We start from the raw sequence: 20,135 nt of genomic DNA, 5'->3' as shown, positions 1-20,135 counted from the left end.
TAGATTATAGGATTTTATTTTTGGACTAGGGTATTTTATTAAGGTGAGAAAATAGGCCTAGACGTATTTTTGGTGAGCATTGAATTTATTTTTGGACTTGGCAAGGGTTAGGCCCAAGTGGAGGGCACCTAGGTTGCATGGTTTTATCATGCACCTAGTTGTAGCTTAGCCAAACCCAAAGATTCCATCCTTGGCCACCAAGTAGCATCTAAGGTTAATTTGGGTTTCATTTGAAGTGCATTTGGCATTTCATTTTTGGCCATACACTCCCAAATGCAACCCTAAATGCTCCCTCCCTGTAAATACCCTAAACCATTCACCTTGTAAATACTTTGGATATTGAATATAGAGAGAGCCTTTGTGCCTTTATATCATCCTTAGTCACCCTTGGCTATTTTCAGCCACCACCATTCCTATTTCCACCTTGAGAGAAAAATCCTAGAAGTGGCCTTCAACTACCTTGGAGTGAGCCAAGCCCTACAGTACCCTTTCAAACCTTTCATCAAACACCTTCACCCCACTCTCCATTTCTTCCTATTCCACCATATTCCTTCTCCAAACTTGATGCCACCCTTGAGGGACTTGATCCAAGAAGTCACTGTGTCCACACATTGATCAACCATTCCATCAATGCAAGCAAGGATGCCATCAACACCAGCTTTGGAGAATAGGCTATGCATCCTCTTAATCCCATAAAAGGTTGATTAGGGAATCTACAACATCAGATTAACACTTAGCTCGGCCAAAACCATGGACACATCCACGTGACGACGTCTTTGGTACAATCTTCCATCTCGACTTTCCATGCCATGGCATACTTCCTTGGTGCAGGAATTCTAGGAAACTTTTCAAAGGATCAGGTAGCTTTCCCATATGGTTCTTGGCGAAAAAATGAGTATATGCCTAAATATAAAGGAGCGAGTTGCAACATCTCATCTATTTCCCTAATTTCTGGTTGTAGAAGTCGATTGCAATAAGAGTGTCGGCAAGGACGACAGGTATAGGGCTTTTCGAGTGTACATCCCAAGCAAAGAAAGCGTCAATTGCAGCGTTGTCTACCACCCTGTCATGAAAAGGAAAAAAGATTATTCCAAACAAGATTAATGTTAGAGTCTTGTTGAAAGTCGTCTAGTTCCCTTTGTTAGAAAAGAATGGAACAATCCAAGAGGGGGGTGAATTGGATTCTATGACCCTTTAAAAATTATCAGAGTATTTAGGATCTTTATTTCACTTAAACTTTTCTAAGACTGAATTTTCAATGAAGTTTCTTCAAAGACTTGTTATAAAGGTATGAATGCAATATGCTTTCTTGATTACAAAATAATGAGGTTCAAATGTAATGCATTAAATTCAGATTAAACCATCAGTATTCACACACACATGTTAATCAAGAATTATCTTCTTTAATGTCCAACCAAGAAATTACTAAGTAAAAGATAAGGTAGAAGAAGATTGCACAAGTCTTTTATACTGGTTCAGCCACTCCACATGTGACCTACATCCAGTCCTTAATTATCACCTGATCAAGATTTTGTTCCACTATCTCAAGGAAGAAGGTTTACAAGCACACACATGCATATACTTCAACACAAAAGATAACCACTTTCTTGACCCCAAGAAAACACCCCTTGTAGAAACCCACTACAAGAAACCTTACCACTTGAGAAACCCTTCTCATGATTTTACAAGTATTCACACAGAATAAAGGAACAAATTCACCTAGAATTCAGAAGCAAATCTTAATCTTCCCCTTTCAAGAATTTGATGATGTTGATGATCCTCTAACAAAGTTTTTCACAAACGTTTTTACTCTTGGATTTCACAAAGAAAACTCTCCAAGATGGTCACAAAGACTCCACAAAAACCCTTTTCTCAATTTGATTATTAGTTCTAACTCTTGTCTGAAGTTTCTAAAAGTTCAAACTATTTATAAAAGTCTCAGACCCAGATAATCAATTATTTTAAAGAATAATCGATTATTTTGTTCTTCAGGTTTTCTTGAAACCAACCAAGAACAATATAATCAATTATTTTGCTGGATAATCGATTATTCCAGAGAGTCATTTATGGGATAATCGATTATTTTGGCAAATAATCGATTATTGCAGCAAGGCATCCCATTTTTCCTGTTGCTGGAATAATCGATTATATTTAATGATAATCGATTATTTTGAGTTAGCTTTTAAAACTTCTTTTTAAGTCATCATCATACACTCTCTACTTAGCTTAGATATAGATTTTGCTCATGCACACAACATACACATCAAACTAAACAATTTATACACTAATTCTTATTACATAGCATTTTCTTTGACATTTTCTTTGACTTTGTTTTTGTGCTTCCAAGTTGTTGTTGTACACACATGTTGTGATCATAAGTTGTTGTTGTACACACATGTTGTGATCATCAAAAACTTCTTTAAGCTTCAATCTCTCCTAAGCTCAATAATCTCCCCCTTTTTGATGATGACAACCCATGACTCAAATCATAACAATCCAAGCTATTGTGCTCCAACCTTTCCAATTGTGCCTTTAATTCCAACATACAAAACCTGCACAATACACACACACAAACACACTACCTGCAAAAACAACAACTATGCACACACAACCTTTTCTCCCCCTTTGGCATTATCAAAAACAATATAAGCCATGCTTCACAATCTTTGTGAACAGCAATATCCAAGTCAAAATTATTTGTGCAGCAATATGAATTGAGTACAAGCTATAAACCATAATTCAGAATAATTCAATCCAAAAACATTAACATAATGTCAAAAACAGAGCATTCCAACCAGCAATCAACCATGACTCAACTGGCTCACCAATCAGCAAATTTTAAAAATAGAACATCAACACATATGCTCAAAACCAAAGCATCATAGCATCAACTATCCAAAACAGAATTTGATGCCACATCCAAAACAACAAATCAGCAAAATAAACTCCAAATTTCATCAGAATTCAAATTGTTCAATGACAAAAAGCATTAATATCGTTCCAAACTTAGACTATTACAACAATATTGAAAATACTTGTTCAACAACAGAATTTAAACTCCTAATTAAAACTAAGCATAAAAAAAAGAACAAAGATCAATCTTCATCTTCCGGTATGCCAAGGTGAGTCTTGAGCAACTTCACCTCATGATCAAGCTCATCAAACCTGTCAAGAATACCAGAAAACAAAGATTCATGCCTTCTCGACATTTCCATCATCGCATCAAGTTTATTTATGATGACTTGCTCAAATGGTGAGAACGGTTTTGGTTCAGCTTCTGATTCTCTGCCAGGTTCAGCTTCCACCTGTGGTGGCTGATTCTCGTCGTGTGATGGAACACCATCTTCATCGGTTGCTGGTTCAGGAGTCAGGGGTACATCTCCTTTGAATACCCATTTGTCTTCCTGTTTAAGCATCCCCATGTGATGCAAAGAAGACTTCTCTATCTTGTTCGAAGCATGTAAAACAATTTTTCTTTCCCCTGTTAAATCTACACCAGCATTTTCAAAAATCTTGGACAACAAAAGAGCATAAGGAATTGGGCCATCTTCCTTCCGCCTTGCCTTCCACATACAGTCATTGACGACTGATACCCAATCAATTTTGATTTTCTTTTTAATAAAATGCATAAGTAAAATGTCATCCCTTGACATTTGAGCATGATTATGTAATCGAGGTTTTAACATCCAGGCAATAATGAAAGAAATTAAGCGGGAATTCTTTTTCATACCTCCCGCCAGGAACTTCTCATAGTTGGTGTTCACCGGGTTCCTTTGACAGTCCTAGAAGGTAGTCAGCTCTTCAAAATCCCCAAAATTGAACGATTGGGGTTTCTCTCGTCCAGAACCACTTAGCCCCGCAGCAGCCTTCAACGTTGGCCCGTCCAACTGAATCATTTTTCCTTTCACCACCGATTGCATGATGCCCTCATTGCTTGTGGCAAAACAGAGAAATAACCTGATCAGCTCAGGATAATAAGGGCCCTCCATTTCCAAAAACTTGCTCAGTTCTTGGTGCTCTAGAAGGGTTGAGAAACTAAAACCCTCATTCTTAAATCATTCAAGCTTAAGAGTCTTCGGAGGAATGATTCTCCGCCCAGCGTACCACTCAAAGTAGTATTCTTGAGTCTTCTCATCTGGAAACCACTTTGAAATCAGTTGCCCAGAGGGTAGAGGACGTTTTCTCCCCCTCACTTCAAGCTTCTTTGGTCTCTTTGATGAAGATGCCATTAATGGGTATTGAAGAAGATGAAGAAAATGAGAGATTTGAGAGGGTTTGAGAGAGTTAGGGTTTGTGTGTTGAGAGAAAATGAGAGAAAATGAGAGAAAATGAGAGAAAATGAGAGAAGAGAAGTTGTGAGAAATGTTTTATGCCCTAGCAGTTCTGAGTGGGTGGTTTTAAGAGTTGGCGCGTAGATAACGGTTCAAACGCTTCAGGAATTTCAAAAACCGCCCAGATAATCGATTATTTATGCAAATAATCAATTATTTGCATCAGCAAAAACCTTTAAAAACGTAATCTGATATGGATAATCGATTATTTTCAATATAATCGATTATTACAGAGAGTAATTTCTCCTAACACAGCCCAAATAATCGATTATTTTCATAATAATCGATTATTCCAGTGACTTCTCAGATTCCACTTCTCAGATAATCGATTATTTCCCAAGATAATCGGTTATTACAGTGACTCTTTAGATTCTTCTTGCCAGATAATCGATTATTCCCCAAATAATCGATTATTCCAGTGGCTCTTGGAATTCTTCATGTCCCAAATAATCGATTATTACCCAAATAATCGATTATTATCATGGGTTTACTTAAGATAATCGATTATATTTTAAGATAATCGGTTATTCCAAAGAAGTTTTGCTTCTCAGAAATTTTTACCTCTCAAGTTACACCAAGTCTAATTTGCCACTTGAATACTCCCTTCTAAACATCTCTAACTATCACTCTCAAAGCATAATCAATTCAAGCATGATTCATTGATTATCCCTAATTCAATTCTCAATTGGTTGAATCCTTACCTTGGTAGAGGTTTTGTAAAAATATCAGCTAGTTGTTTGCTAGTCTCTACAAACTCTACAACACAATCATTCATTTGAACATGATCTCTCAAAAAGTGGTGTCTTATCTCAATATGCTTTGTCCTAGAGTGCAAAATTGGATTCTTGGTCAAATTTATTGCAATTGTGTTGTCACACCTCAAAGGAATTTTATTCAGCTCAACTCCATAATCTCTTAATTGTTGTTTCATCCAAAGAATTTGAGCACAACAACTTCCAGCAGCTATATACTCAGCCTCAGCTGTACTTAAAGCAACACAAGCTTGCTTTTTGCTATGCCATGAAACAAGTGCACTACCTAGTAGGTGACAAGTTCCACTTGTGCTCTTTCTATCTAGTCTACACCCAGAATAGTCTGAATCTGAGTAGCCTATCAGACTAAGTGAGACACCCTTTGGATACCACAAACCTACATTGGTTGTACCTTTCAAATATTTAAGAATTCTCTTCACACTCTTCATGTGAGATTCTTTAGGATTAGCTTGAAATCTTGCACATAGGCACACAAGAAACATTATATCAGGCCTACTTGCTGTCAAGTACAAAAGTGATCCAATAATGCCTCTATACTTTGAACTATCAACAGCTATTCCTTTCTCATCTAAGTCAAGATTGCAATTATTTGATACAGGTGTGGCAACCTCCTTACACCCTTCCATACCAAACTTTTTCAAAAGTTCATTGCAATACTTGCTTTGACTTATGAAAATTCCATCATGCATTTGTTTGATTTGTAACCCCAAAAAGAATGTGAGCTCTCCCATCATTGACATTTCAAATTCTCCTTGCATAGTTTTAGCAAATTATTTTCATAAAGAGGTATTTGTAGATCCAAATACAATATCATACACATAAATTTGTACATACATTGTATCATTTTTAAACTTCTTGACAAACAATGTATTATCCACCTTCCCTCTTTCATAGTCATTCTCAATCAAAAATTTGCTTAACCTGTCATACCATGATCTAGGAGGTTGCTTCAAGCCATAGAGTGCCTTTTTGAGCTTGTACACATGATTAGGATTCTTAAAGTCCACAAAGCCTGGTGGTTGTTCCACATACACTTCCTCTTGTATCAACCCATTGAGGAAAGCACTTTTCACATCCATTTGATAAAGCTTGAAATTCTTTATAGAAGAATAAGAAAGAAGTAATCTAATGGCTTATATCCTTGCTACAGGGGCGAAAGTCTCATCATAGTCAATTCCCTCTTCTTTATTATACCCTTTAGCCACTAGTCTTGCCTTATTTCTTAGAATTATCCCTGATTCATCAAGCTTATTTCTAAAAACCCACTTGGTTCCAATAATTGGATAATCTTTTGGTAATGGCACTAAATCCCAAACTTCATTCCTTTCAAACTGATTTAGTTCCTCTTGCATTGCCATTAACCAATGTTCATCTTTTAGTGCTTCATCAATGCTCTTAGGTTCAACTTGTGACACAAATGCCATAGTGTTGCAAATATTTTTACTAGCACTCCTAGTTGAAACTCCCTTACCAATATTTCCAATTATGTTATCCATTGATAAGTCTCTAAAAGTTTTCCATTCCTTGGGAAATTGTTCACATGTTTCCTTTGCTTTCTCCTGTAATTCACTCTCCTTAGGCTCTTCATTTGGTTCATTCTCCAATAGGGGTTGATCAAGCAACTCAGTTAAATCTTCAATTTCAGTTTGCCTTGTCTCTTGTTTATTAGACTAATCAAATACCACATGGACAGATTCTTCTACAACTAGAGTTCTCTTGTTATAGATTCTATAAACTTTACTATTTGTAGAGTATCCTAGAAAGATTGCCTCATCAGCCTTTGCATCAAACTTTCCAAGTTGCTCTTTCCCATTATTCAGCACATAGCACTTACACCCAAACACTCTAAAGTATGAAATGTTAGGCTTCCTTCCATTGTAAATTTCATAGGGTGTTTTCTTTAATATAGGCCGAATCAAAACTTTGTTTAACACATGACAAGCTGTGTTAATAGCATCAGCCCAAAATATTTTGGCAAGTTTGTTTCATTCAACATTGTTCTAGCAAGTTCTTCTAAGGACCTATTTTTCCTCTCAACAACCCCATTTTGTTGAGGTTTCCTAGGTGCTGAGAAATTATGGTTTATACCATGTTCCTCACAGAATTTTTGAAACATTATGTTTTGAAACTCACCTCCATGATCACTTCTTATAGAGGTGATGTTTGAACACTTCTCATTTTGAACAATCTTGGCAAATTTTCTAAAAGCATTAAAAGAATCATTTTTGTTTGCAAGAAACATAACCCATGTGTATCTTGAGTAGTCATCAACAATCACTAAACCATAGTAGTTTCCACCTAAGCTCATGGTTCTTGAAGGACCAAACAAATCCATGTGAATTAATTGCAAAGGTCTAGTTGTGGAAATATGATTTTTGCTTTTAAAGTTAGCCTTCACTTGCTTGCTCTTTTGACAAGCATCACATAGTTTGTCCTTTCCAAACTTGAGTTTAGGTAAACCACACTACTACAAGATCTATCATCTACATCGGTTCAAATAGGTCATCTACATCGGTTTGAAAACCGATGTAGAATAGGGAGATGTACACAAATCTACATCGGTTGTCAGAAAAACCGATGTAGATTTTGCATACCAATCTACATCGATTTCCAGTAAAACTGATGTAGATTTGTGCACAAATCTACATCGATTCTATTGACAACCGATGTAGATTGTAATTTAAAAAAAAATTATTTATTTTTTAGATTTTTTCTGGTTACCTGTAATAAACATATATATATATATATATATATATATATATATATATCTCAAACACAGGAATGACATATAATCATGATAACCTACAAACAAAAATATATGTTAAAATACTTGAAAATTCAGAAATCAAGTTTGTTTGTTAATCAAGCAGATTTAATGAAATATAAAACACCCCTAATTGACAAGTTTTGAGCCTAAGTATAAAATAAACAAAACAGAAGTAGTTTCACTTTCATTTTCTGTGAAGAAAACAAGGCACACCAAATACTTGCCCAACAATACAAATGTTATAAGCATAGCACTTGTTTCAAAGTATATTGGAGACCAAAATCCAGTAAAGGCACCATACAGAAGAGCACAAACAGAATAAATATAGGATGTTGTAGTTCCCAAAGCAAGCAGGAAATCCATGTTTGTTGAACCATTTCTAAGTGCTCTGCCAGCTGCTATATAGAAGCATTTCCCAGAATAAAATCATTACAAAATAATGAAAACATTGAACCAAGAGCCAAAATGAAAACATTGAACCAAGAGCCAAAACAAAAACAACGGCTCTTAACAGACTCTCAAAAGTCATTCATAGTACAATTTCTAAATCTAATTGAGTGACTGTGTGTTCTTTGATGATTTCACCCTTGTCTGGAGGCCTATGTTTAAATGTTTCATTTGAATTCCACTTGCTTCTGACATTCTGCCTGTTGCTTCTGTGGTTGATGCTGGTAAGAGAAATTCATTTTCAAAAATTAATGCTTGGAAAAAGATAGGTCCTGCTTAGTTCATATTCTGCTTATGAAATACATGTAAAGAAAATTAAAAAAGAAAATGCTCCCTCACCAATTTTATTGTTACCAGTATTGGTTTATCCGTGCATATTTTTACTAATCCTGTATTTCTGCTATCAAAGATAAATTAATAACTAATCACATAAAATATATATGCAAAAATAAGACAATACAAATCATTTCAGCAGTCTTTGCCCTATGAGTGCCAATCTATTACAAAAGGTAATTAGTTTACCAGTTACAACAGAATAGTGAGCGGGTTCTATTAAACTGATTCTTTGGCTAAGTTTAAAAAGATTGATTTTGTTTTCATGTCTTGAAAGGAACATAAAAAATCCAAATCAAGTAACCAACTATTTACAAGTAACTAGTACCATCATGTGTCTTGGTGTTCACTTTCACTACTTGAATTGCAATCTGTACATAACATTATCATAATTAAACTGAAAATTTAAATAAATAATATGGCCAAAATTAAATACATCTTATATTAATTATATTGGTCATTCATTGAAATAACATGTTACCTGAAGATGACTCTTTAAATGGTAGAGAGTAAGTCCAGGAATCCCTATCAGTTTCAATACTGTTTTTGGTGTAGCTTCTGCAGAGAAAGAATAAGTTAGCTTCAAAATAACCATTTTCTGATTCACAATTTTTGTATTGTGTGCATAGACTCACTGTCTGCTCCTCCAAGTTGATTGACTGCTTCTATGAACCGTTCATGAAGATCTAGTGTCCATTTTAGTCTAGGCTTAGCATCAGCTGAAAGAACAAGTCCTAAATCACCAGTTCCATTGCCTCCATGCATCATCATATGCGTCTCAGTAGGGTTATGCATCCTTAAAGCATGCATGTTCTTAGCTTGTTGCTACTGCGGATAGTACATTGTCTTTCAAGGTAAAAAAAATGATTTCATTATTCTATATAAATGCACAAGATAATATTAAAAGGGTAACCTAGTGCACAAGACTTGAACCTGTGACCTTAACAAAGCAATAACCTTACTGTTGGGCATTATACTTTGTGAGACACCTCACCTCACACGTTGCATTTGGAGAAAGCACTTGTCCATTGGAATTGTGTGCATTATACTTTCTGAGACACCTCACCTCACACGTTACAACAACGGTAAACGTACTCAACTTATTCTCACCCCTCACCTCACATACATAGGATGGTTTCCTAAATTTTAGCAGCAGCAACAATAGTAATAAGCAAATTAACACAATCAGATTGCAAACATCATGATAATATAAATGTACTCAACTTAATGAAAATATACATGCATTCTCGAACATTGAAAAAGATGAAATATGATAGTGATGATGAGAGGCTGCGCAGAGCAATTAAGAGTATCCACTTGAGTATAGGAGGATATACATGATGCACAATCAACACCATTTTTTTGGTGCTCTGAAAATGGGCAGGTTTAGGTGCCTTTACTAATAAGTAGTGTATCAATCTAGAGAAAATTGTAAAACAATCCTAATTAAACTAAAAATCATGCTCTATTTCTAAATTTTTCTAAAAAGAAGGTTGCCCATTGACTTCGAATGTCTTCCAATTTGGTTTCCAGCAATGGTGCAACATCATCAAAAAGCTGTAACATACAGTATAATATATTAGTTACATAAAAATCATGTAAATAAATTAATTAATGATAGTAAAAGTAAAATAATTACATTACCTCAATCCAATCATTTGTTACTTCCCCTTCAATTATGTCTAACATCCAATTCATCACATAATATCCACATTCGTAACCTCCTTCTTGTTGATTACTCTAAAATGAAAATTAGATTGAGTTGTATAAGTAATTTTTAATTTAAGCTAATAAAAAAAATTTTAGGCATATTGAGGTTACAAATCAATTACCATGGGATAAATCCAATCTAGGTTCTTTGGTTGTGCTGTAGATCTACCCCCCATGACATTATAGACAACCATAACACTAAGAAAATAAATGAATGTAAGTTAGATGGTTAAAATTTATAACAAAGAGCATAAAATAAATACCTGTTTGAAACTAAATTTTACCTTTTAATTAAATTTTTTATTTGAACATTTGGCTTACGATGGAAAGAACAAAACCAAACAGCAACATTCTTTGCCGGACAGAGAACCAATAACTGCCAATGATTTCTACATTTAGGCACAATTAGTTATACAATAGATACATAAATACACAAATTAAATGGAGTTCACAAAGATGCACTTACTGATCAACGTAAGGAGCAAAGTAAATTTGCTTGGGTGAATTTTGTAACCTTTCAATGATATAATTTTGAGACTCCGCTTTTTTATTCCCGGATTTTTGAATTGATTGGGGCTTAAGAAATCCATACAAGTCACCATGATTGAGTTCTTCAATTTTACGATTCAAATATCTAAAATACATACAAAAGAAAAAATTAATAGTGAAGGAAATCATAATTAAATAGATAATGACATTAATTGTGTACTTACAACATCCATAATTGTATAATTGAGATGTTAAGCATTGCTTCACGTTGTAATAATTCATATATATCTTGAAATGAAATATACAACGTAAAATCATCATCGCTGATCCCAAATAAACTTGCAGGACATATCACCTGAAATTGGGAACTTGGGTAAGTAGCAAACTTAAAATATAAATAAGTTAAATAGTCTTTATATTAGTTAGTCAAGTCACCTGAAATGGTTATCCATAAAGTAAGGACTTTAATGCCTCACGTAACCCAGTGATAGGATCACCATTGGGTTCTGACCTATTAATAGATGGAACTCGTTTATTTGCTCGATGAATATCCTATAAAATAAATCAAACATCAAACATTAATATGAATAAACAATATGTATTTGTAATTAAAGTTAGTAATAATGAAAAAATAGGAAAAAATATATACCGTGGTTGAAATAGGTCTGACAAGATGTCTCAGCCATGCAATGAAAGTTTTTAAGGCCTGCCCAACCAGCTGAACCTCTGAAGTAGGTATGGGAACTCGAGCATTAGAATCTTGAACTTCCTCAATGACCACCTTGACAAAATCATTTGTCAAAGGCACGTTGTGTATAGTTGAACTCCCCTCACAAACTCTACCAATGGCCACTACAAGCGGAGGAATCCCCTCAATGCATAACTCACACTTATTGGAGATATCAACATGAACCTCATCTCCAAAGGGATTACCAGGAACAGTAGCAGTTGAAGGAGTTTGACAACTGCCTTTAGTGCTAACACGGGCCACGATAGCATGATCTACCTCAACTAGAGGAACATCCTGTGACTGTGCAATACTCATATTTGGGTACTTTTCCATAAAATCTTTTGTGACCCGTACATATATTTGTTGTGTTAGAGCTTCAAGATCCTGTGGGCTCAATCTAGAAAAGGATGACCCCTGTGATAATGGTCCAAAGTAATTACCAATATTAACACCAACCCCAGCTATACGAACACGACCAGGATGCTCTGGTCGTCCAAGGGCAGTATTTAATATATCCTGACGGCCTTCAGGAATAAATGAACCTTGTGATTCTTGCTCCTCCAACACATTCTATGTGAAGTCCCACATCGGTTAGGAAGGAGAACGAAGCATGCCATATATATGGGTGTGGATACCTTCCTTGTGTGGACGCGTTTTGGGGTGGCATGCGTGCCATTGCCAGAAGCAAAACCGTGAGGGCTGCGGCCAAAGCGGACAATATCCACATGCGGGTTGCTGGGGTGTTACATTTGGTATCAAAGCCGGGACCCGGGCCGGTGTGCCAGCGAGGGCGCTGTAGACCCCTAAAATTGTCCGGGTCGGAAATAAAGCTTGAAGACTCTCGAAGACTGAAGGAAGATCAGCCAGAAGGACTCCTGGAAGGCCCTAGGAGGGTTCTCTGTAGGTCTAGAGGTCTTAGAATAGCTCAAAATAAAGAAGTGGAGGGAAAAAGCCCAATACGGCCGTACTGAACTTAATACGGTCGTATTGAAGCTTCAATACGGCCGTACTGAATTCAGTACGACCGTATTGACACTTCAATACGACCGCTGCGAACTCAATACGGGCGTATTGAAATTTCTGACTTTCAATACGACCGTATTGAACTCCAATACGACCGTATTGAAGTTCAAAAATTTCAATACGGCCGTATTGGCCCTGTAGGCCGTATTGCGCCTATTCCCTATAAATATGACGTCAATTGGACGTCATTCGGGACTTTTTCACACAGTTTTGACTCCCTCCTTGAGTATTCTGGGGTTTTTGAGCAGTGTTCTGCCCTAGAAATCTCTCTGGGAGTCGATCCGACGAAGTTCTTGAGCCCCGAGCCATTTTGCTTGAGGATCGAACCTAGTCGAGGGGAAATCTTTTTGATTCCCTTAGTAAAAATTTTGTTCTAGGAGAGCGAGGAGCGGGCTTGTAGAGCGAGGGAACGCCAAAACGCTTCCCAGTTCTTTCAATATATAAAAGCACGCTTCAAGAGGTTTCCCTTCAATCCTTCCTTCTACTGCTTTCTGTGTGCATATTTAAACTGTCATCATGTAGATAGTCAATTTATAATTGCTTAGAATAAATAGGGGTAATTTAGTAATTTTATACTGTTCTTTTAAAAATAATCTGTCATAGGGAACCCGAAAGGGGCGCCGTGGGGTGCTAACACCTTCCCCACGCGTAACCGACTCCCTTACCCAACTCTGGTTGTAGCGGCCAAAGTTGATTTTTAAATCAATTGCCTTATCCCTTTTTCCAATGTTTTGAGTAAAACATTGGTGGCGACTCCACGAACCCTCCTTTTGCGAAAACCACTAAACCATGGAGGGTCCCGCTTGGGATTAATATGGATTAGTGAGACTTTTAATAAATAAATTGGATAAGATCGACAAGGTCTCAGTTTGAGAACAAGTCATTCTAATAATCCAATACATTTTCAAAACCAAAATAAAAGAGTCCAACCATCCTTCGCGAATGCCGAAAGCCCGTTTCGGGCCGGTGGCGACAGATGGCGACTCCACTGGGGAAGTCTAGAGAGTCAGTCCCATTTAGTGACAGATTATTTTTAACAAATAAATAGTTAAAATTACTTTATTACCCCTCACTTGTATGATAACATGTTTATCTATTTGGCTTTAATAACTGTTGTATGTTTAATTTTCCGCAAATGTTTGAAATAAAATTGCACACAAACCTTTGCACACAACAGTTCCCTCTATACCCGGGGGCATGAGTGGTAATCCATAGGGAGTGGATGTTAGTACGGCCGGTTGATGGGTTTATAGGAGCCTATGAGACCGTTGTCGGAAAACATCACTCAAGGTGATAACCATGAACTTGAGTCCGACGGTGCGTTGGAACTTTCCATCGACCTACGACAAGAGGAATTGGGTCCCTATAATGGGGGCACCTTGGGGGCCTTTGACCAAGTGAGAACAGTTAGATCCTCCTTGAATATGCACTTTTCTGCAGGAGACCCCTACCTCGTAATTTGCTCGTGACTGTTCGTGGATGAGTGAATTGTTTGTGTAAATGCTTATGTGCAATTGTTTGTGCATTAATAAATAACCTCGTGATAAGGTCTAAAAATAATCCCCATGCATAAAAAACCATGACATGAGAGGAAAGACCATGTGTGAAAATATAATAAAAGTGAGGAGCATGTACATCATTACCAATAAGACATCATGCATCCTCATGAAAACATACATTTTAGGATCACCAATACCTCTTGACATGAGTGAAAGAGACCCATGACTATAGAGATTCTCCGTTGGGGAGAAATCATAGATAAAGAAGGGTGGTAAACTTCCGTCTTAAAAAGGCAGCGCCTTAAAGATGGAGGTTTATCAAGCTCATGTTAAAGAGTGTATGCATTCCATAAAATAAACTAACTAAACATTCATTTTAGAAAGTGGCTGGTCATCTCTCTGTCCTTACGTGCGCACGGAAAATCAAGAAAATGGAAGCATTGGAGGAGCAAAACAAGAAGCTCACAACCGAGCTTTCACAGCATAAAGAGCAGATGGCGCAAATGATGGAACTCATGCGTCATCACAATATCCATGATTCTCATCATAGTGATCATGGGTCCCATCATGAGGGAGAGGAAGAAGAGCATGAAAAAGATCCTCCAAACGCCGTACCCCTTGGGGCAGGAATTATTATAAAAGAGCCCGAGGTCTCAAAGGAACAATTCCATGCCCTCGAGGATCGGCTAAGGGCTATGGAGGGGCATGACTTTGACATTAAGGACGCCGCCGACATGTGTTTAGTGAGGGACATTCAATTCCCTCCTAAATTTAAAGTGCCAGATTTCCCAAAGTACGTGGGATCGACTTGCCCTAAAAGTCATCTCACCATGTACTGTCGCAAGATGGCTGCATATGCCACAAATGAAAAGCTCTTGATCCACTGCTTTCAAGAGAGCTTAGCTGAAACTGCACTTAACTGGTATATGCAACTAGATGGAAATCTAGTTCACACATGGAGGCAGTTGGCCGACGCCTTCCTCAAGCGCTACAAATACAACATCGACCTAACACCCGATAGGTCAGATCTTCAAGCCTTGAGCAAAAATAATGATGAATCTTTCAAGGCGTACGCCCAACGTTGGAGGGAGTTGGCGGCACAGATAGAGCCCCCGCTGTCGGATAAAGAGACGGTGTCCTTATTCATCAACTCGTTGACTGGTCCCTATTACGATAAAATGATAGGGAACACAACGACACTCTTCTCGGACATCATCACCATTGGGGAAAGGGTGGAACAAGGATTGAAAAGTGGGAAGCTAGCTAAGCCTTCCCAATCATTCGAGGCTAAGAAGACTTTCAAGAAGAAGAATGAGGGAGGAGTCAATGCTATAACCATATCCTCGGCTTCTTCCACTTCGAAGTCAGGGAGATCGCAATTCATCCCTGTGAAGAAGTTTGATAAACTTCCGACCACTTATAGCGATCTCCTTCCGAAGCTAGTAGAAGCCAAACTTCTAGCTCATGTTCCACCAAGGAAGATCGATCCACCTTACCCCGATTGGTACAAGCCACAAGACAAATGTTTATACCATTCGGGGGCACCGGGGCATTCAACAGAGAGATGCCTAGCTCTCAAATACAAGGTCCAAAACCTTATTGATGCCGGGTGGGTCACCTTCGATTCGACAGCGCCCGACGTGAGCAAGAATCCTCTACCAAAGCAGGAGTAGAGAACGGCAAGCCACAATAGGGCCCCTTCATATTTCTCTTTTAGGGACTCATGATCAGTACCCGAGATCATGAGAACCTTTTCATGTAAATAAGGGTTTTTGTACATTTTACATATATCAATAAAGAGGCATTTCACACATCACTCTCTCTTTTGTTCTTTTCTCTCTTTCCTCATCAATATTAATAATTCTAAACCTAAACAGAACCAATAAAATAATTATGTCTGTAATTGTTCGCTCTGACCGGGATCCGAAGGTGAAAGGGTTGAGTTGGACAGTGATGAGGAAACCACTTCTCCGGATCTGCAAAGATTGCTAGATCAAGAAGCTCGTCAAGAGAAATTCGAAACCGTGAATTTGGGGCATGACCGAGAGATAAAAGAGGTCAACATTGGGACCCATATCAGTGATGAAATAAGGACACATGCTTCCACTATGATTATATTAAAATCATTCTTTCTCATTGCTTCTTTTCTTGCTTATAATAAAATTCTAAACCACATTTTTTAACCCTGTTTGAATAAACATGAATGAGGTTAAAATCATCTTAATAATAATAAACCCACATCATTTTTATGTGGAAGTGTGTGTGTTAACTTGGAGCACCTTTTCTTGGCCTCAATAAGTGCCATCATGGATAAAGAAATCCTAAAGATAAAAAGACCCGCTAGGAATCCCACAAAAGGGTGACCTAGGCAAAAGTTAGGGTTACAAAATAAAAGCAAAAGACCCGCTAGGAATCCCACAAAAGGGTGACCTAGGCAAAAGTTAGGGTTACAAAATAATGAACAAAAACAAAAGCCCGCTAAAACTCCACAAATGGATGTTTTAGGCAAAAGTTAGGGCAAAAGAAAAACAAAAATAAATCCATGATGGTACCATCAATTGAATTCAACAAAGGGCTCAAGAAAAGCTATCCAAGTTGTCAAAGCACAATCATTAATAACAAAGATGTGCTTAACTTCATAAAGTGTTTAATCGAACAAGCCTAAACACATAAGCCTACCTCGGCTAACCATTCTTACAAAAACCATTTTTCAAAAAATAAAATAATCCCCTCTAAAACACAAACTTCAGAATAAAAAATATCTTTCCCTTCTTTTCTCTCTTGTCCCAAAAGATTTTAGAATAATCTAGTGGAAGCATGGAGAAATAAATCATCACTGATCTGAACAACCAAATGGTGGAAGAACTGTGCCAAGAATTCAAAGATCCAACACAACTCTTCCCCATATCGGCCAAAGATGAATGGGACAGTCGAGGCAACCAATAAGAGCATCAAGAAAATAGTGCAAAAGATGGTTGTCTCATTTAAAGACTGGCATGAGATGTTACCCTTCGCTCTTCATGGCTACAGGACTTCAGTACGCACGTCTGCAGGAGCTACTCCATTCTCCCTCATCTATGAGATGGAGGCAGTTTTACTCGTCGAAGTCGAGATACCTTCTCTAAGGGTAATCGTGAAAACAAAACTTTCCGAGGCAGAAAGGGTTCAAAGCCGACATGACCAGTTGAACCCTATCAAAAAGAAACGGCTGAACGCCATATGCCATGGTCAAGCCTATCAGAGGAAGATCAAAAAGGCTTTTGACAAGAAAGTCCACCCTCGAGTCTACCATGAGGGAGAGTGGTAATGAAGAAATTACTACCAACTCAAAAAGGGCAAAATCGGAAAGTGTGCCCCAAATCACGGAGGACCATACGTGGTAAAACGAGCCTTCTCCGGAGGAGCATTGATTCTCACAGACATGGACGGAGAAGAACTTCGATACCCAGTCAACGCTGACGTGGTAAAGAAGTATTATGCTTGAAGACGTTGCTTGCATCAGCCCGCTAGGATGAAAACCCAAAAAGGGCATCCTAGGCAAAAGTTAGGGCAAAACAAAAAGCCCGCCAGTACAAGGGTACTAGGCAAGACAAAGGCAAATTATCCCCGCTAGGATACGTCCTAGGCAAAAGTTAGGGGGCAAAAGAATAAGATGTAAAAGCAAAGCAAGCAACGATCACTTGAACCGAAAACCGAAAGGCGGTTCAAGTGATAATCTTCTAGAAGCAAGCGTCTTGCAGTATCTACACTCCTGGCTCAGGCATCTCACCCGAAACAACTAGGGAAACGGGAAGAGCAGCAATTACAGATATAATTGTTTAAAGCCAAAAATGTATAGCCCACCTCGGCCAGCCATTCTTCAGAAATTCCCTTTGTAAATCTTTCTGTATAAACATTTGTGAATATCAATAAAATATCCATTTGTTTCTTTTCTTTCTTGACCTTGTGATTATGCCTTTAAATTGATGTTTCTAAAAATTGTACGAAACTCTTAATAATCGGTCAATAAAAGAAAATTGGAGGGGTTCCTGTAAAATCCATAATCTCCTGCACTCCCTCGCGTCAATGACAGAAAGTCCTCCAAGAAGAAGAGGATAGGGAGAGCCACTCACTTTTCTAAATAAATGAACAAAAATAAAAAATTGCATTGCATTTGTGCATCACACACACATTAGTTGCACATTCAAAGACCTTATCATGAGGCAACTGCATAAAATAGAAAAATAGAAAATTGCTTGTGTATGACAGCAGCAAACAAAATGCAAAGATTCAGAAAATCAACAGCGTCATACAGAATAACTGAGCCTGGAGAGGCTTGCCGAAAGAATACTCTCAAAATAACTGAGCCTGGAGAGGCTCGCCGAAATAATACTCTCTCAGAATAACTGAGCCTGGAGAGGCTTGCCGAAATAATACTCGTACAGAATAATTGAGCCTGGAGAGGCTTGCCGAAACAATACTCCCACAGAATAATTGAGCCTGGAGAGGCTTGTCAAAATAATACTCCTTCAGAATAACTGAGCCTGGAGAGGCTTGCCGAAATAATACTCTCTCATAATAACTGAATTTAATTTCTTTAGCACTTTTAATTTCTGTACAGCAAAAGCCAAAAACATAAAAAAGGCAAAATACAGAAAAAGCCAAATCAGAAGAAAAGGCAAAGTACAGAAAAAGCCGAAAATAAAAAAGGCAAGGATATAGAAAATCCAACAAACAATACCGAATAACTAAGCCCGGAGAGGCTTACCAAAATAATACTCCACATCCTCCACAGTATGCAGAATAACTGAGCCTGGAGAGGCTCGCAGAAATAATACTCCCCAGAGGGAACCTCAGCTCGAGCTCACGGAAAAATCCCCAGCGAGAGCTATCAAAGCAAAATCGACGCAATCCCCAATGGAAGTGCGATCATCCAAACAGTATATACAAGTCAAAGGACTTAACACTTCCTCAGTGGAAGATAGCTCTCCGACTCAAAGCACTGAGCGAGGCTAAGCCTGTAGAGGCTTCCTAAATAATACTCTGGGATACAATAAGATCCCCAAATCCCCAATCGCCTACTCAAGAGGCATCCCTGCAAAAAGGAGAAGAAAATCAAAAATATCAATAAGTATTCCCCAAGTGGAATCCGGCTCTTAGCCAAACATCGAACGTCAAGCCGATACGCCTAACAGAAGAGGCTAATCAAAATCAACATCCAGAATCCCCAGCGGATAACAGCCTACACAGAGGCAGCAAAAATCAGAAAATCAAAAAAAGATACCCGAATAAGGATGAACCGGGATACTCCACCAACGTCAAAGGACGTCAGCCAAACATAAGGCATCGCTCAACTCAGAGAGAAAGAGCATCTGTGTCTACACCCCAAGGAGTCAGAAATTCCCCATGGGTACCAACAATGCAATGCAAGTTGGGGCACAGGAACCTGTGAATGACTGCACATCCCCTAGACGGATCCCTGCGTTATCCAGCCCTCAGTGGCACAAAATCAGAAAAACCGTCGAAGCAGCATCGTGGACTGTGGAGACAAAATCATCTCAAAGCCTAAAAGGCAATACTCAGCTACCCAGTTGTCGAGAGCACCGAGGTATACACAGGTCTGGAGAGACGGTACTCGAACAAAGTCTGGAGAGACGGTACTCGAACAAAGTCTGGAGAGACGGTACTCGAACAAAGTCTGGAGAGACAGTACTCAAACAAGGTCTGGAGAGACGGGACTCAAACAAGGTCTGGAGAGACGGTACTCAAACAAGGTCTGGAGAGACAATACTCAAACGAAGTCTGGAGAGACAGTACTCAAAGTCTGGAGAGACGGTACTCAAACAAAGTCTGGAGAGACGATACTCAAACAAGGTCTGGAGAGACGGTACTCAAACAGAGTCTGGAGAGACAGCACTCAAACAAGGTCTGGAGAGGCAGTACTCAAGGTCTGGAGAGACAATACTCAAGGTCTGGAGAGACAATACTCAAGGTCTGGAGAGACAATACTCAGCCATCAGCGTCGTCAGAGGCACGTTGGTGTTGAACTTAGCT

The 20,135-nt window shown here is 38.2% G+C and overlaps 1 protein-coding gene across 2 annotated transcripts in view; it reads right to left on the bottom strand.

Annotated features, from left to right (window-relative positions):
- Nucleotides 1-7,949: 7,949 nt before the first annotated feature.
- Nucleotides 7,950-20,135, bottom strand: part of LOC109794377 (uncharacterized) — a 43,964-nt gene continuing 31,778 nt past the window's right edge. The window contains exons 1-8 of one of the 2 annotated variants that reach the window (XM_083062075.1): nt 11,500-20,129; nt 11,286-11,402; nt 11,075-11,205; nt 10,828-10,995; nt 10,646-10,750; nt 10,484-10,559; nt 10,296-10,391; nt 7,950-10,208 (exon numbers count right to left, since the gene is read on the bottom strand). In XM_083062075.1, coding sequence (XP_082918201.1) covers nt 10,110-10,208; nt 10,296-10,391; nt 10,484-10,559; nt 10,646-10,750; nt 10,828-10,995; nt 11,075-11,109 — 579 coding nt within the window. In that variant the 5' untranslated portion in view covers nt 11,110-11,205; nt 11,286-11,402; nt 11,500-20,129 and the 3' untranslated portion in view covers nt 7,950-10,109. Of the gene's footprint in view, nt 10,209-10,295; nt 10,392-10,483; nt 10,560-10,645; nt 10,751-10,827; nt 10,996-11,074; nt 11,206-11,285; nt 11,403-11,499; nt 20,130-20,135 lie in introns of those variants that run through there. The other variant, XM_083062080.1, reaches the window with a different exon arrangement.

The sequence above is a fragment of the Cajanus cajan genome, chromosome 1 (assembly GCF_000230855.2).
Source record: "Cajanus cajan strain Asha chromosome 1, NIPB_CcT2T_4, whole genome shotgun sequence".
In the NCBI taxonomy this organism is placed as follows: Eukaryota; Viridiplantae; Streptophyta; class Magnoliopsida; order Fabales; family Fabaceae; genus Cajanus; species Cajanus cajan.
Note: the sequence above shows the minus strand (reverse complement) of the source record. Positions and strands in the feature narration are given on the sequence as shown.